This window comes from Mytilus galloprovincialis, chromosome 7 (genome assembly GCF_965363235.1).
Source record: "Mytilus galloprovincialis chromosome 7, xbMytGall1.hap1.1, whole genome shotgun sequence".
Taxonomy (NCBI): Eukaryota; Metazoa; Mollusca; class Bivalvia; order Mytilida; family Mytilidae; genus Mytilus; species Mytilus galloprovincialis.
In genome coordinates, this window is record NC_134844.1 from 48,702,886 (window position 1) to 48,716,458 (window position 13,573).

The 13,573-nt window shown below is 32.1% G+C and overlaps 1 protein-coding gene across 1 annotated transcript; it reads right to left on the reverse strand.

The window, feature by feature from the left end:
* Window positions 1–6,732: 6,732 nt before the first annotated feature.
* Window positions 6,733–13,507, reverse strand: LOC143083161 (GTPase IMAP family member 9-like). Its single transcript, XM_076259391.1, has 4 exons — window positions 13,128–13,507; window positions 12,474–12,608; window positions 10,964–11,101; window positions 6,733–7,946 (listed from the first exon to the last, which is right to left on the reverse strand). The coding sequence occupies exons 1-4, from the start codon at window positions 13,201–13,203 to the stop codon at window positions 7,018–7,020; spliced, it is 1,278 nt and encodes a 425-aa protein (XP_076115506.1). The 5' UTR covers window positions 13,204–13,507; the 3' UTR covers window positions 6,733–7,017.
* Window positions 13,508–13,573: the final 66 nt, after the last annotated feature.

The following is a 13,573-nucleotide window of genomic DNA, read 5'->3' on the forward strand; positions in this document are numbered from 1 at the left end:
TATTTCCAAAAATATGATATCTGTTCTTGATTATTTATTTGTATTTTTAGAAAATGTTATGCACTTGATAGTATATGTATCCTTCAAGTCACCTGATGCCGATAAAAAGATATAAACAACATGTGTACTTTATTTTTATTTATAAACACTAGATAACAAGGTATGTTTGTTTTCATACACGCATTTATACTATTTTGCTATACCTGAATATGAATTTTGAATACAGAAATATGATAATCCATGGCCTTTTCTAATCCCGCAAACAAATCATTGCTAAAGTGGGACGTTCGTTTCGTTGATTGGATGTATACAGACGCAGCCACGTGAAGTAGGAATTATGGTGTTAACTCAATGCTTTATAATGGAAGAACAATGAAGAAAGCTAGTCGTCTTGTAGATTTGAACATCATTGAAACATCTAACTAAGGACTTGTGAAAAATACACATAAAAACAGAATATTGCTATTACACTAATATTTTTCAAACAACACATATTATAAAATTGAGAATGAAAATTGGGAATATTTAAATAATAGAGACAAAAACCCGAGCAAAGAGCAGACAACAGTCGAATGCGCCACCAATGGGTCTTAAACGCAGCGAGATAAACCCTTACAAGGAGCTGGTCCTCAGCTGGTCCTTAAATACAATTGTGTACTAGTTCATTGAAAATGGACATCACATTAAACTCCAAAAAGTAAATATGAACTCAAGTTAAAAAAAGACCTGAAAGAGTAACAAAAGCCAGAGTCCTCTGACTTGGGACAGACGCAAACATGCGGCGGGGTGAAAGTACATTTTGAAACATTGTTTGTTTTTTAATACTAACTAGTAGGGATGTCAACGAGTACTCGAGTATTCGAGTATCGTTCGATAGAACCGAGTATCGATTACCAAAATGAGACTCGACTAATCGGTTTTCCTGTTGGAATGTCGTTGCTTTCCGAAATTTATAAACAAAAACATTTGTTTATTGAGAGCGCCCGGGAAATTGTTATACCTTCACCAAAATTATTAAAAATTAAAGTTTAACTGTCATTTAAAATTCCTCCACACAGATGTACATATAGGATATATGAATAAGATCATGTTTACAAGGCTTACGTTGTTAGCTAATTGTATTCACTTTGCCATCTCTGTACCGTTCGAACATATATTTTCCTCAGCAGAACTGTTAGTTACCTGACAAATGGAGAAATCGCTTGACCAGTGACAATATAACATTTTTGAATAAGAATAAATTCGTTGCACGACCCTCAGACAATTATTAATTGTATCAGTTAGTTTTAATCATCACCCCTTTGTAGATCATTAAATGTGTTTTTTCTACGGTTCCCAAATACTGTTGTTTGAGTAATAATTTTTCTTTAGATATGTTAAAATTGATTACTTGATTAGACTATTTAGCAGTTTACATAATTAGTGCATGTAGCAAATGAGTTATTATTTATGATATACAATTCCTTGGACTATTATCTAGCCCTAGGTAATAATGTTGAGGGTTTTCGATCATAACCCACAATACATGTACAAAACTGGTTATAATTTTGTGTTTCTTTTTTGTAAATGTTTTACCGAGCGAGTACTCGAGTATCGGTCGGTAAATCCAACGAGTAATCGATTAGTAAATCTTCACCGAGTTGACATCCCTACTTGCAAGATATTTGATATATCGAACGATTGAAATCTTTAAAAATAAAAAAAAATAAAAAAAAAAAAAGATAACTCTTTAGAATGTGCAAAGAAAAGATCTGTTATTGACTTTATGAGTGCACCGAGATAAACAGTCAAGAAAAATTTACTGACCTCCATTAAATAGTATCACTCAAGATTGGATTATACTTTTAAGGTAAACTTAGAAATACGCTTATTCCAGTGATAGTTTTACACTTTTGACCCTCATATTTTGTGTTTTGACCAACGCACTCATTCATGCACCTAACGAATAACGGGATACACGTACATCCTGTACTACAAAGAAGTATCCGTGTATTTCAAAAAGGTAACTTTTTGTCATTGCTGTCAAATATGATCCTTTAAGCTTATTTTTGTGGATCATAAACAGTAAAAAAGAAACCCCTGGTCTTTTTTTTTTTAAAACTTCTGTATCAGATATTTCTTTTGCTTTAATCTATTTGGCGGCAAGTTATTGTTAGTACATAATTTTAAAGCAAAACTATGCAAAACAATGGTAGGATTTTCTTAAAACAAAGATTGACTTTCACAATTGAATTTGAGATGATAAAGCAAAGTTTGATTTACATAGATTATCTTTCATCTTGTAACAGTATTAAAACATTTGACTTTTCTACTCTTTACATAAGTATTCCACATTCCTAACTAAAAGACAAATTGAAAGAGCTGGTATTATTTTGCTTCATAAAAAAGAATGGCCAACGTAGAAACAAGTATCTTGTCTTAGGGAGGGATAAATCCTACTTTGTAAAGAATCACTCTTATTCAAACAAAAAATTCTCTGAAACTGATATTATCAAGATGCTTGATTTCTTGATTGACAACATATTTGTTACGTTCGGAGGACGTGTTTTTCAACTGACTGTCAGCATTCCAATGGGAACCAACTGTGCCCCTCTACTTGCCGACTTATTTCTTTATTATTATGAGGCTGACTTCATGCAGGAACTTCTTAGGAAGAAAAATAATAAGTTAGCAATATCCTTTAACTCTACTTTCCGCTATATAGATGATGTTCTTTCACTAAACAATTCAAAATTTGGTGACTATGTGGAACGCATCTATCCCATCGAACTAGAGATAAAGGATACTACAGATACAGTTAAGTCGGCTTTATATCTTGACTTACATCTAGAAATTGACAATGAGGGTCGGTTGAAAACAAAACTTTACGACAAAGAGATGATTTCAGCTTTCCAATTGTGAACTTTCCATTTCTAAGTAGCAACATTCCAGCAGCACCTGCATACGGGGTATTTATTTCCCAATTGATACGATATTCCCGTGCTTGCATTTCCTATCATGATTTTCTTGATAGAGGATTGCTGCTCACAAGGAAGCTATTAGAGTTCCAAATGGTGAAGTTGAAAGCATCCCTTCGTAAATTTTACGGACGCCATCACGAGTTGGTTGACCGTTATGGAATAACCGTTTCAAAAATGATATCGGATATGTTCCTTACGACGTAACTACAATTCCCTTCCCTTTCATGAATGTGACCTACCGAATTAGACTATTTACAGGATTAAAATTTTGTAATCACATAAGCAACACGACGGGTGCCACATGTGGAGCAGGATCTGCTAACCTTCCGGAGCACCTGAGATCACCCCTAGTTTTTAGTGGGGTTCGTGTTGTTTATTCTTTAGTTTTCTATGTTATGTCATGTTTGCTATTGTTTTTCTGTTTGTCTTTTTCATTTTTAGCCATGGCGTTGTCAGTTTGTTTTAGATTTATGAGTTTGACTGTCCCTTTGGTATCTTTCGTCCCTCTTTTATCAGTAAATAATTATCAGATTATTGTAATTATTTACACAATTATCACAGCTTGTATTTATACTTTTTTTTAAATGTTATGTTACAGAAACTGTCGCATATATGAACATTTTAACGAAAAAAAATCGATTTACTGGAATAATAATTCACCTGTGTAGGATAAAATGTACCTTATTCAAGTGCTCGTATTGTTGTCCTTGTTTCAGACTTTGATTAAATATAGAACATGCAAATCCAAATAAAAGAATAATTTAAGTCCGTTGTGTTGTTTTTTATATCAACTGTTTAAAAGATTTACAGACTTTGCGCATATTTATTTTCCTACCCTATATAGGCTAGATGTAGTACTGGAAATTGACAATTAGTATTAAGTACTATGAACCGAGTCTAAAAAAAGAGGAACATTCCAATAATCCTATGATTTACCTATAGTTATACATTTATTTCGAGTAGAATCAGACTATAAAAATATTATGTGATGGCTTAACGACAAACACACGGAAATTCTATATGTATATGTTTATCTAAAAAAAAATACTTTGAGCTTATTATTATCATGAACATATCACAACCTCAAATAATTTTATTTTCACAGCTCATTACAACCGTTTTTTCTAAATCATCTAATACATTTATTAAAGCAAGTCGTAACCACAAAAATATCATCGTCACAAAATAAATTTATATTGTTTTATAAATTACAGCATTTTCTAAACTACAAAGTAAATTTATTTTGAGCAGGTAATTTTAACGAAGGTATGTGCATTATTTTGATTTTAGTTTCTTGTGTACAATTTGGAAATTAGTGTGGCGTTCATTATCACTGAACTAGTATATATTTGTTTAGGGGCCAGTTGAAGGACGCCTCCGGGTGCGGGAATTTCTCGCTACATTGAAGACCTCTTGGTGACCTTCTGCTGATGTTTTTTTCTATGGTCGGGTTGTTGTCTCTTTGGCACATTCCCCATTTCCATTCTCAATTTTATCTCAAAATAAATGTATTTTATGTAGATTACCAAAAGTATGCATCACTATTAGGCGAGTGACTTTAACCATAAAATTAAATTTTTAATGCACCTACCTAACACACGGCTAAATTATATATCATTTGAAAGCTACCCATCTGTACTATCTGTTTTGCCCGGTCGTAAAAAAATCGTACGGTGCAATTTCCGTCAAATCAAGATCAAAGGCCAAGGACGAATAAGTGCATATTTTCTAAGATTTCAGCCTGATTGCATAATATGACTTTTATATACTAAATTCACATATGCAAACAAAAGCATAAAGATTAACAGTCATTATTCAAATGCATTTTTTAATATTTAAAGCGTGTTTTTGACAGAGAGCACATGTTTCCTGAAATTCGAGTAAAAGTTAACAAAATGTGTGAAAACCCAAATTTGTTTTTCTGGTGCAAATGCTAATCAATTAAAACTAAGTAAAACCCTGTAATGACTACCAAAGAAGCTTTTGACATCATAAAATTCCCTAAAATTATGCTTACTTCTAATCAAACAGCAAATCATAACAACGCATTAAGTTGCCCAAAATACCGCCATCTGCGAAAAAACAGCTTTTAAGCATTTCTTCCTATTTAAACATTGTATGTGGTCCATATAAGATTTAATAAACAAATTCTTAAGAATCTGAAAAATTAAGTGTAAAAACAATATGTGCGCGAATCATCTTATTGCTTGAAATAAAGGGGGTGAAACTAAAAATTGCAATCTGCATTGTAACTACCAGACTGAAATAAACATATTTCGACTTTTTTAATTGTTTGTTGCAAAGCTTCATTATAAATATTGATGTAGTGAAAAGACATTTTATTTATTTAATGTGAATTGAAACTTTAGACCAAAATAAATAGAAAATAAATTGATGAAAATTGAAATTTCAAAGAACTTGCAAAGATTGCAATGTAACATTATCCTTTCGGGTGAAAGCATAGACAGGATTGCTAGTAGTCTAGATGGTGTATGCATGGAGAAATTGTGTAAACCTGGGAGCATATTCCCAAGTATTCATGTATGTTTATGTTAAGTACAAGGACCTGAGTTAAAACGCAATTAGGAGATAATTACATCAACTAAATAGCACTTTTTCTCCCACTGTTAATTCACATAACATAACAAAATTGATAGCCAGTTGTCGAATCCGTCATAACAAACAAATACTGTGAGGGTCTTGAATTAAAACAAAACACTATTGAATTTATCATTATATGCTTGTCCCTATAAAAATTCCGATAACTTATTGCTGGTTTTATTTTATGTCTTGAAGTTTATGCTTCAGTTAAAAATACGCCGAAATTAGTTTGATGGTAAATATTTGGTATCATTTGTTTAATAGATTTACAAATTTTAGATACCATACTATATAAAGTTTATTATTTTGTATGCAAACCTGTTTATTGCTGAAAAATGGATGCCCGACACCAGCTGTTTTTTTTTTTAATTTTTGTAATTTATGTCGTTGGGTTGCATTGTTATTTGCGAATAAAACCTTTTCTTGTAAAAACTACAGTCAGTTTTTTTTTTGTTTTTTTTTATACATTATTCATTTTTTTGTTTTTTTATACATTATACATTGTTTTAATTTAAGTCGGAATCGAGGTAAATAAGTAGCTATATGACAACCAGTCATGTTACATACTTGTATATCTGTAACATATGATTTTTGTAATAACCACGAAGGTTATGATAACATCTTAAAATAACAAGTTATCTGAAAGACTTAATTATTCATTATATGTAGGTATATTGAAATCGACAACCAAAATTGCAAATTCTGAGAAATCTGCTTTATTTGCATGTTTCATGGAACATGTGTAGACTTAGCTTCACGCACATATCTCGGCATGAACAATCAGTCATTGATAAAGTTGTATAACAGGACGTCATGTCGATTTCCTTACACATATTGCACCTATTGTTCGGTTTATCACCTACTTTTAGTAGGATCCAGAAACAATGTTCATTTTCTGGTTTAATCCAACCTGAACTATAGACAACCTTATTAAACTGACTTCCGAACGACACAATGTTCTGTACTGAGAATTACCTAAAATAAATCTTTGCGTAAGTCGAATTTGTAACAATTGCATAACTTATATTGGTTTGTTTATTTTCCCGTATATTAAAAAAAAATCTTATTTGTCAAGGCATACTTTTTTTTAAGAAATAGATGCCTTGAACATTTTTTTACTCCTAATTTCTAAAAAATAAAATATGAGATCGGTGCCATATCGGTACTCTGATGTGTATAAATTATCATTTTATTTAACTTTCAGAGTGAGGATTTTTCTTTATGAAGGTACAGTACAAAAACAAATGTTATGTAAAGATTAATTATATTAATACCAGCAAGTACAAATGTGGAACATGTTAACACGCCGTTGTTGTGTTGTCATAAAAATGTAAAAACACTTCACAAATGTGTACCGTATTGGCAAGATTTTGTGTTAACTAACATTCTATAACATGCAGTCGTTTTCTTTCAAACACAGTTTCTCGTATAAAGTATAATCTGTACACGAACAAATTTATTTGTTCAATTTTTGTTTAGCTTCTTTCAGTTCATTCTCAAGACGTTCCTTTTCCCTTTCTAAATTCCTTGTATTAAAATTCTGGTCCTCAGTCTCCCATTCGTTTGTCAGCTTAAGACAGTAAAGCTCGTCTGTTTCTATAATTTTACTGTCTAATTCCTTTCTTATCTTCCTCCTTTCTTTGCGTTTTATTTTATTTATTTCCTCGTTTTGCTTTTCCTCTTCTACTTCAGCTATTTGTATTAACCTTATTTGTAAACTACTTTCTGCTTCCATCAGCATTTCGTTGGTAAAGAAATGTCCATCATTTTCCAGTAGCATTTCATTAATCAAGAGAATTAACTCTGTACATTGTTTTTCTTTCGATGCATTGTCTGTTTTGTTATCAAAGGATATGTAGCGGTTATTACATTTATGCAGTAACGATTTCAGCTCAGGAGTTGAATCAACTATGAACTGGTCGAGGGAGATATTATCTTTAACAAGATCATCTTTTCTTGTAAAAAGAATAATCATATATCTAAATACGCCCTCTCCAAAATGATCGACAAAATATTGAACAGTATCTTGTTCTTCCTTAGTGAATCTTCCTATCCTAGTAACAAGTACAACAGCATGTGGCCCGGGTAAAATCATTTCTGTACATTTTACTAATTCATTTGATATATTTCTATTAGTAAATCGAGTATCAAAGAGTCCTGGGGTATCTACTACTGTTATCATTCTTCCAAATCTTGTTGCTTGTGATACCTGGCATTTCGCAGTGACAGACTCACCAGAAACAGCAGAATGGAAGACATTTGTATTTAGAATATTATTACCAGTTGCACTTTTACCAGACCCAGTTTTACCTATGAGCAAGATTCGTCTTTCAGCATCTTCTTCCATATTTGCAAAGGGAGAATTTTTCTCGGCCCACTTGCAATCTGAAAAATTAATCTGAGTTCATGTAACAGCGTTTAAATAACAAAAATGTCTTAACTACGTTGAATGTATATCCATGAACGTAATAAATAAGTGGAATTTTACTTGCCAATGGCCACTAGATCGTGAACTGATAACCTTTTCGGTGAACCTTAGTTTGCCTTGGTGATCTATCTGCTTTATGTTGTTTTGGAGAGATTGTTTTGTTTAGTTTTTATCTTTCGACCATAGTGGGGTTTGCTTCTTTTGTATCTTCTTTCTCCTTTTCAATCTTTTTCAACATTTGTCGTTCAAAGACGTATCACCAATTATACATATTTCGTGCTTCTTCGATAATGCGTTGTATTCCACATCCGATGTGTCATATGAAGATGGGCATAAGCAGACAACAGCCAAGTCATATTCAGAATGTAATGTTAAGATTTTAACAACAAAATTTTGAACTATTTACAATTACTGTTTACTCTGCTTGATATAAAATAAATGTGTATCGGTTTATGTATTGTATATAACCATAAGATAAGCGGGTCAAAGTTACGTCTTGAAAGTTTATATGTATACTTCTCAAATGATAATGCAGCATTTCGAAGTAAGTGTAAGGACTGGTCGGGTATGGTAACATGTCTCAATGAAGCCGATAATTTTTTAACTAACTCAAAGATAATCAAGTAAAGCAGGGTGCATAATCTATCACATCAATAAGTTTTCGTTTATTTAATAATGTTTGCCACTGTACTTACAATACCAATCCCACCAATCCATAATCTTTTTAGAGATACAATTTCAAATACGAAGCCTTATTTATATGTTTGGCACATACACTTAAAACAAAGGGGTGTATGGACAATGACATTAGCATTAGAAACTCCAATTATGATGCCTTAGAAGGCAACTGTTTCGGTTGGATAAATTTTTCGTTTGCTTTCACCGTCTGTTTTACATTTTGTGATATTTAAATGCTTTTGTTCTTTAATTGACAAAGGTCTTATTTATCATTTACCATTAAAAAAACTGTATTTACTACAAAATGATCATATTTGGCTATGTATTAGGGTAACATATGTGAATGCCCATAATTTCTGAACTTGTTTATGTCTGCTGATAAGATAACAGACAATTAACGTTCGATAGGGCATTTTTTCTTATATTATGACTAAATCACGGATTGTAGAATCACGACGGGTGACACTAGCCGAGCAGAGACTGCTAACCCATTTTGTCTATCTGAGAGCGATCTTTTGTTCAGGTCCGTTTCCTCAGTCTTGCTTTCATTTTTTTGTGTTATCAAGGAGCATTTATTATGACCATTTTGTTTTTGCATGGTGATCTTTGTATATTCTCCTTCTTTTTAAATCCTTTTTTCACAAATCTTATATAAATAAGAATAATAGTAATTAATGATGATCAAAGATTAATCAGAGATCTTGGGCCTTTTCAATACTAGATTTTATTTTGTTTTAATCATAAAGGGTTTCACGGACACCTGTGTTTCGTCTGCGATTGATGTTGCCGATGTTACAGTCAAAATCTATTTCTATTTTTTTGTAGAACCAAAATAATATTTTAATCGATATGTTTTTGCAGATGCTATTTCTTGTTGTTGAAGAAGCTTCAAGTTTCAAAACTTTCCATGAAGTTTTGAAAAATTGACAGATGTTTGAAAATTTATCCACAGACTTGTATTAAAATTAGTTGCAAAGAACAACAAAGCCCACTTTTCAGTAAAATATGAAAACGAAAAATATATTTTCAAAATTTGGATTCATGTAGAAATTACCTCTTTATCATTAAAAGGCTTTTGCTATTTTTCATAGAATTCCATGACATTTTAAAAAAATTATTGAAGTCTAAAGTGTACCTTTATGTTAAACACCTACACAATCTGAAGTCCGTTTATCAGTAAAATATGGTAAAAATCGGAAAAACTATATTTTCAAAATTTACCTCTTGTCTTTTGATTATAAAAAGTTAAGGGTTCTGTCCAAATATCATAAAATTGCATGAAGGTTTGACAAAGCTATTGGTGTCTTAAAAACTGTTGACCACAGCCTGAATATAGCTGTTGACATCGCCTACACCGACGTCGCCAACAAAAGAATGTATGACCGCGTTGTTTCGTTATCGCGACAAAATGTCTAACGTCTGACAAAAAAGAATCAAAAGGTATTAATTCCACACAATAACGGAACAAAACTCTAACCTACTTTGAAAATCAATGAAGCGTTGGTTCTATGATAGTTTGTTCCAGTGGCGAAATATTTCATTTATTATCAAAAAAAAAGAATCAGAATTGATCTTAATTAACTTTCTACTGGTATCATTAACATCAAAATGACAATATACTATAAAAGTTTGTGTTAAATTCATCACATACAGTAGAGCTTGTTCGCGTTACCGTCCTGGTAAACTGTGAATAAAATTACACTCTCAACAATCAATTGTCATCCGTCATTAGTTTTAAGAGAAAAGCCGCAGACATCGATCATCTAAACCGACCTCATTTAGGGAAGTGATCATGCTGGCAAACAGCTATTTATCTGCATGTTTTATACATTAAAAAAAACGTCCACTTGTATTTGTAGTATTTGTATTTTTATCCATCTGATGAGTTCAGCCTCTTTCAACTGATTTTTATAGTTCACTCTTATGTTGTACTGTTACACCACTGTCCCAGGTTAGGGGGAGGGTTTGGTTCCCTCTTACATGTTTAACCCCTCTACATTCTGTATGTATGTGCCTGTCCCAAATCAGGAGCCTCTAATTCAGTGGTTGTCGTTTGTTTATGTGTTACATATTTGTTTTTTGTTCATTTTTTGTACATAAATTAGGCCGTTAGTTTTCTCGGTTGAATTGTTTTACATTGTCATTTTGGGGCCTTTTATAGCTGACTGTGCGGTATGGGCTTTGATCATTGTTGAAGGCCGTACGGTGACCTATATTTGATAATTTCTGTGTCATTTGGTCTCTTGTGGAGATTTGTCTCATTGGCAATCATACCACATCTTCTTATTTATATTACCTGTTTTTGCTGACTTGTAACGCCGTGTTAACTGCGACAATGTAGTGATAGGTACATCATCATGGCGCAACTCACTGCACATGTCACAGTACTTGTCGGCGACATAATTTGTATGTCGACATTCATCACATTTCCAAACTTAAAGAAAAGAAAAAAATGTTAAATTTAAATGTTGATACTTATATTTACATCTAATATTGTAAGACAGCAAGATTTGACCTGTTAACATGGTAAAATTCTTGCTTATTGAAATTCAACATTTATTTGTGCGTTTGTGAATAGACTGTGTTTTACAAATAGAAGCGTTTTGCTTTGCATTGAATTCTTCCTTTTCTCAAAACAAGGGGGTCTCATTGGCACTCATACCACATCTTCGTATTGATATTGAACATATTATATTTTTATCATTGTGTCACATCGAAGTGCGCACCATTGGACAGGTTTTCATTATGTTTTATAGCATTAACCTATCATAAATGCAAACTGAACACTTGTTTGTCTCACCATGTATGGTCATTACCATTTGCATTTACGGTAACAACCAAACTTGTCGTTAAGTAACATTGGAATGAGGATAACAAAGACTGATACCAAGAAAAAAGTAATGGTGGGGTTACTATGGTATGATGGTGAAATGGAAATGCACACTAAAAAAAGAAGCTTTGAGGACATATTTTTTTTTTTGGCCAGAGAAATATTACGTTATCTAAAACATCCTCAAACAAACTGATAATGATATTAAGTATTGCACAGAATCAAATACTATAAATGAATTAGTCAAAACTTACAAAGTTATATAGTCACAATATGACCATACTTCAAAATTTGAAAAGACATACGATTTTTGTGAAGTTTTTCACAACTGTTTCTTTGGTTTTCCGCAGTAAAATAACAAAAAGAGATCAATAGGTGTTTTGTAATAACATGATTTTACAAAAGACAAATTTGTTAGTCTGATGTGCCTATCATTTTGCAATCCTAAATACTATTATACACAAACGCTGCATCAAAACAAGTAGAGGGAGGGTTGAGATCTCTCAAATCATGTTTATCCCAACCAAATATTTGCGACTGTCCCAAGTGATCAGGAAGCTCTGGTCTTTGTAAGTCTAGTATGTGTTTTTGATATCAGTTCATTTATATGTTTTGGAGTTTATAATGTCCATTTTCTCTGAACTATAGTATACATTATTATTAAATGGACAGCTGAAGCCGCTCCAGGTTTTGTATTTGCTTGCCCTGTCGAATACCCATCGGTGGCCGTGGACTGTTGTCTGTTCTTTGGACGGGTTGTTGTCTCTTTGATGCATTCCCCGTTTCCATTCTTAATTTTATATTATAACAAGTAAATATATTCTAACCTTGTCATGCTTAGCTACTTTTAATACGTGAAATTTGTTTTTTTTTTTTATTTCCGAGGCACATATTAGATACACTAAGGCCATGTAAGGATGACTTATGCTAAGCTCGGCATGAATAAAACTTTTTCTTATTCGTAAAAAGTACTCACCGAGAATTTCATCATCATAAGAAGGTTCAGCATCCATATTATCATCATGATTATTTGGCATTCTGATTCCATAACAGGCCTGACAGTATCTGCTATCACACTGGTTCAAAAATGTACATGATTCGCACGTCCATCCTGTATAAATAGCAAAACGATTTCGTCTTATTTTTTATTTTTAAGCCATGGGTTATCTTCACTATGGTCATTTAAGTTGAAAACATTCTTAATAGATATAAGAAGATGTGGTATGAGTACCAATGAGACAAATCTCCATCCAAGTCACAGTGTGTTAGAAGTTCACACACTTTTCCCATATAAATTAAGACAGTAATATTTTCTAACACATATCTATATTTAGAAATATGAACTTGATCTACCAAAAAGTTACTTGAAAATCAAAGGGGTATTCCTATCAATCATCGTATATGTTAACATATATACCATATATCCAACATGCCAAAGTAAGATTGCGATCGCGTATATAGCATTTGATTTAGAATCATGAAATTTCAATGGGAAAATGTTTAACGAAATCATAGTGAATTGTTTGTGTTTGTGAATCTTATACTGGCCATCAATGGGCCTTAATTGGGACAACAAAATTAATATTTCATTTCTGTTATTCTCTAACAATATATTTTTATATATATATACCTGTCTCTTCGATATGCTGTTCTCCAGTTTCGTCACGGCTACATATGTCGAACCCAAAAGCACCTTGGTCTTCCATTTAAGAAGTCGCTGACCACATCAATGCAAATCGATAATTTAACATCACATTATTGTGGGTTTTTATTTTCAACTTCCTAAATCAATACTGAATCAAGGAAGAAAACGTATTCTAAAAATAAACTTTTCAAAAATTCCAAAGGTCTAATTTTAGTTCAAACCATGATTTATTTAGGATAATTTAAGGATCTTTAAATAGCACAATAATATTAATATATATTATTATAACAGTGTTATCAGATTTGATCATGTTGATATAAACGAATGTTAGTTATACTATAGCTAGAAGATATTAACGTTGCATGCATAATTCTATTGAAGACATACAGTGACTAAAGTTTGCAAAAAAGAAAATTTCCTTGAATCAATCT

Coding starts and splice junctions, on each gene's coding strand:
- LOC143083161 (XM_076259391.1), bottom strand. CDS start 13,203: ATGGAAGACCAAGGTGCTTTTGGGTTCGACATATGTAGCCGTGACGAA. Junction 11,102..12,473: donor TTATGATGATGAAATTCTCG/GTGAGTACTTTT, acceptor CTTTTCTTTAAG/TTTGGAAATGTGATGAATGT. Junction 7,947..10,963: donor TTACAAGTCAGCAAAAACAG/GTAATATAAATA, acceptor TTAATTTTTCAG/ATTGCAAGTGGGCCGAGAAA.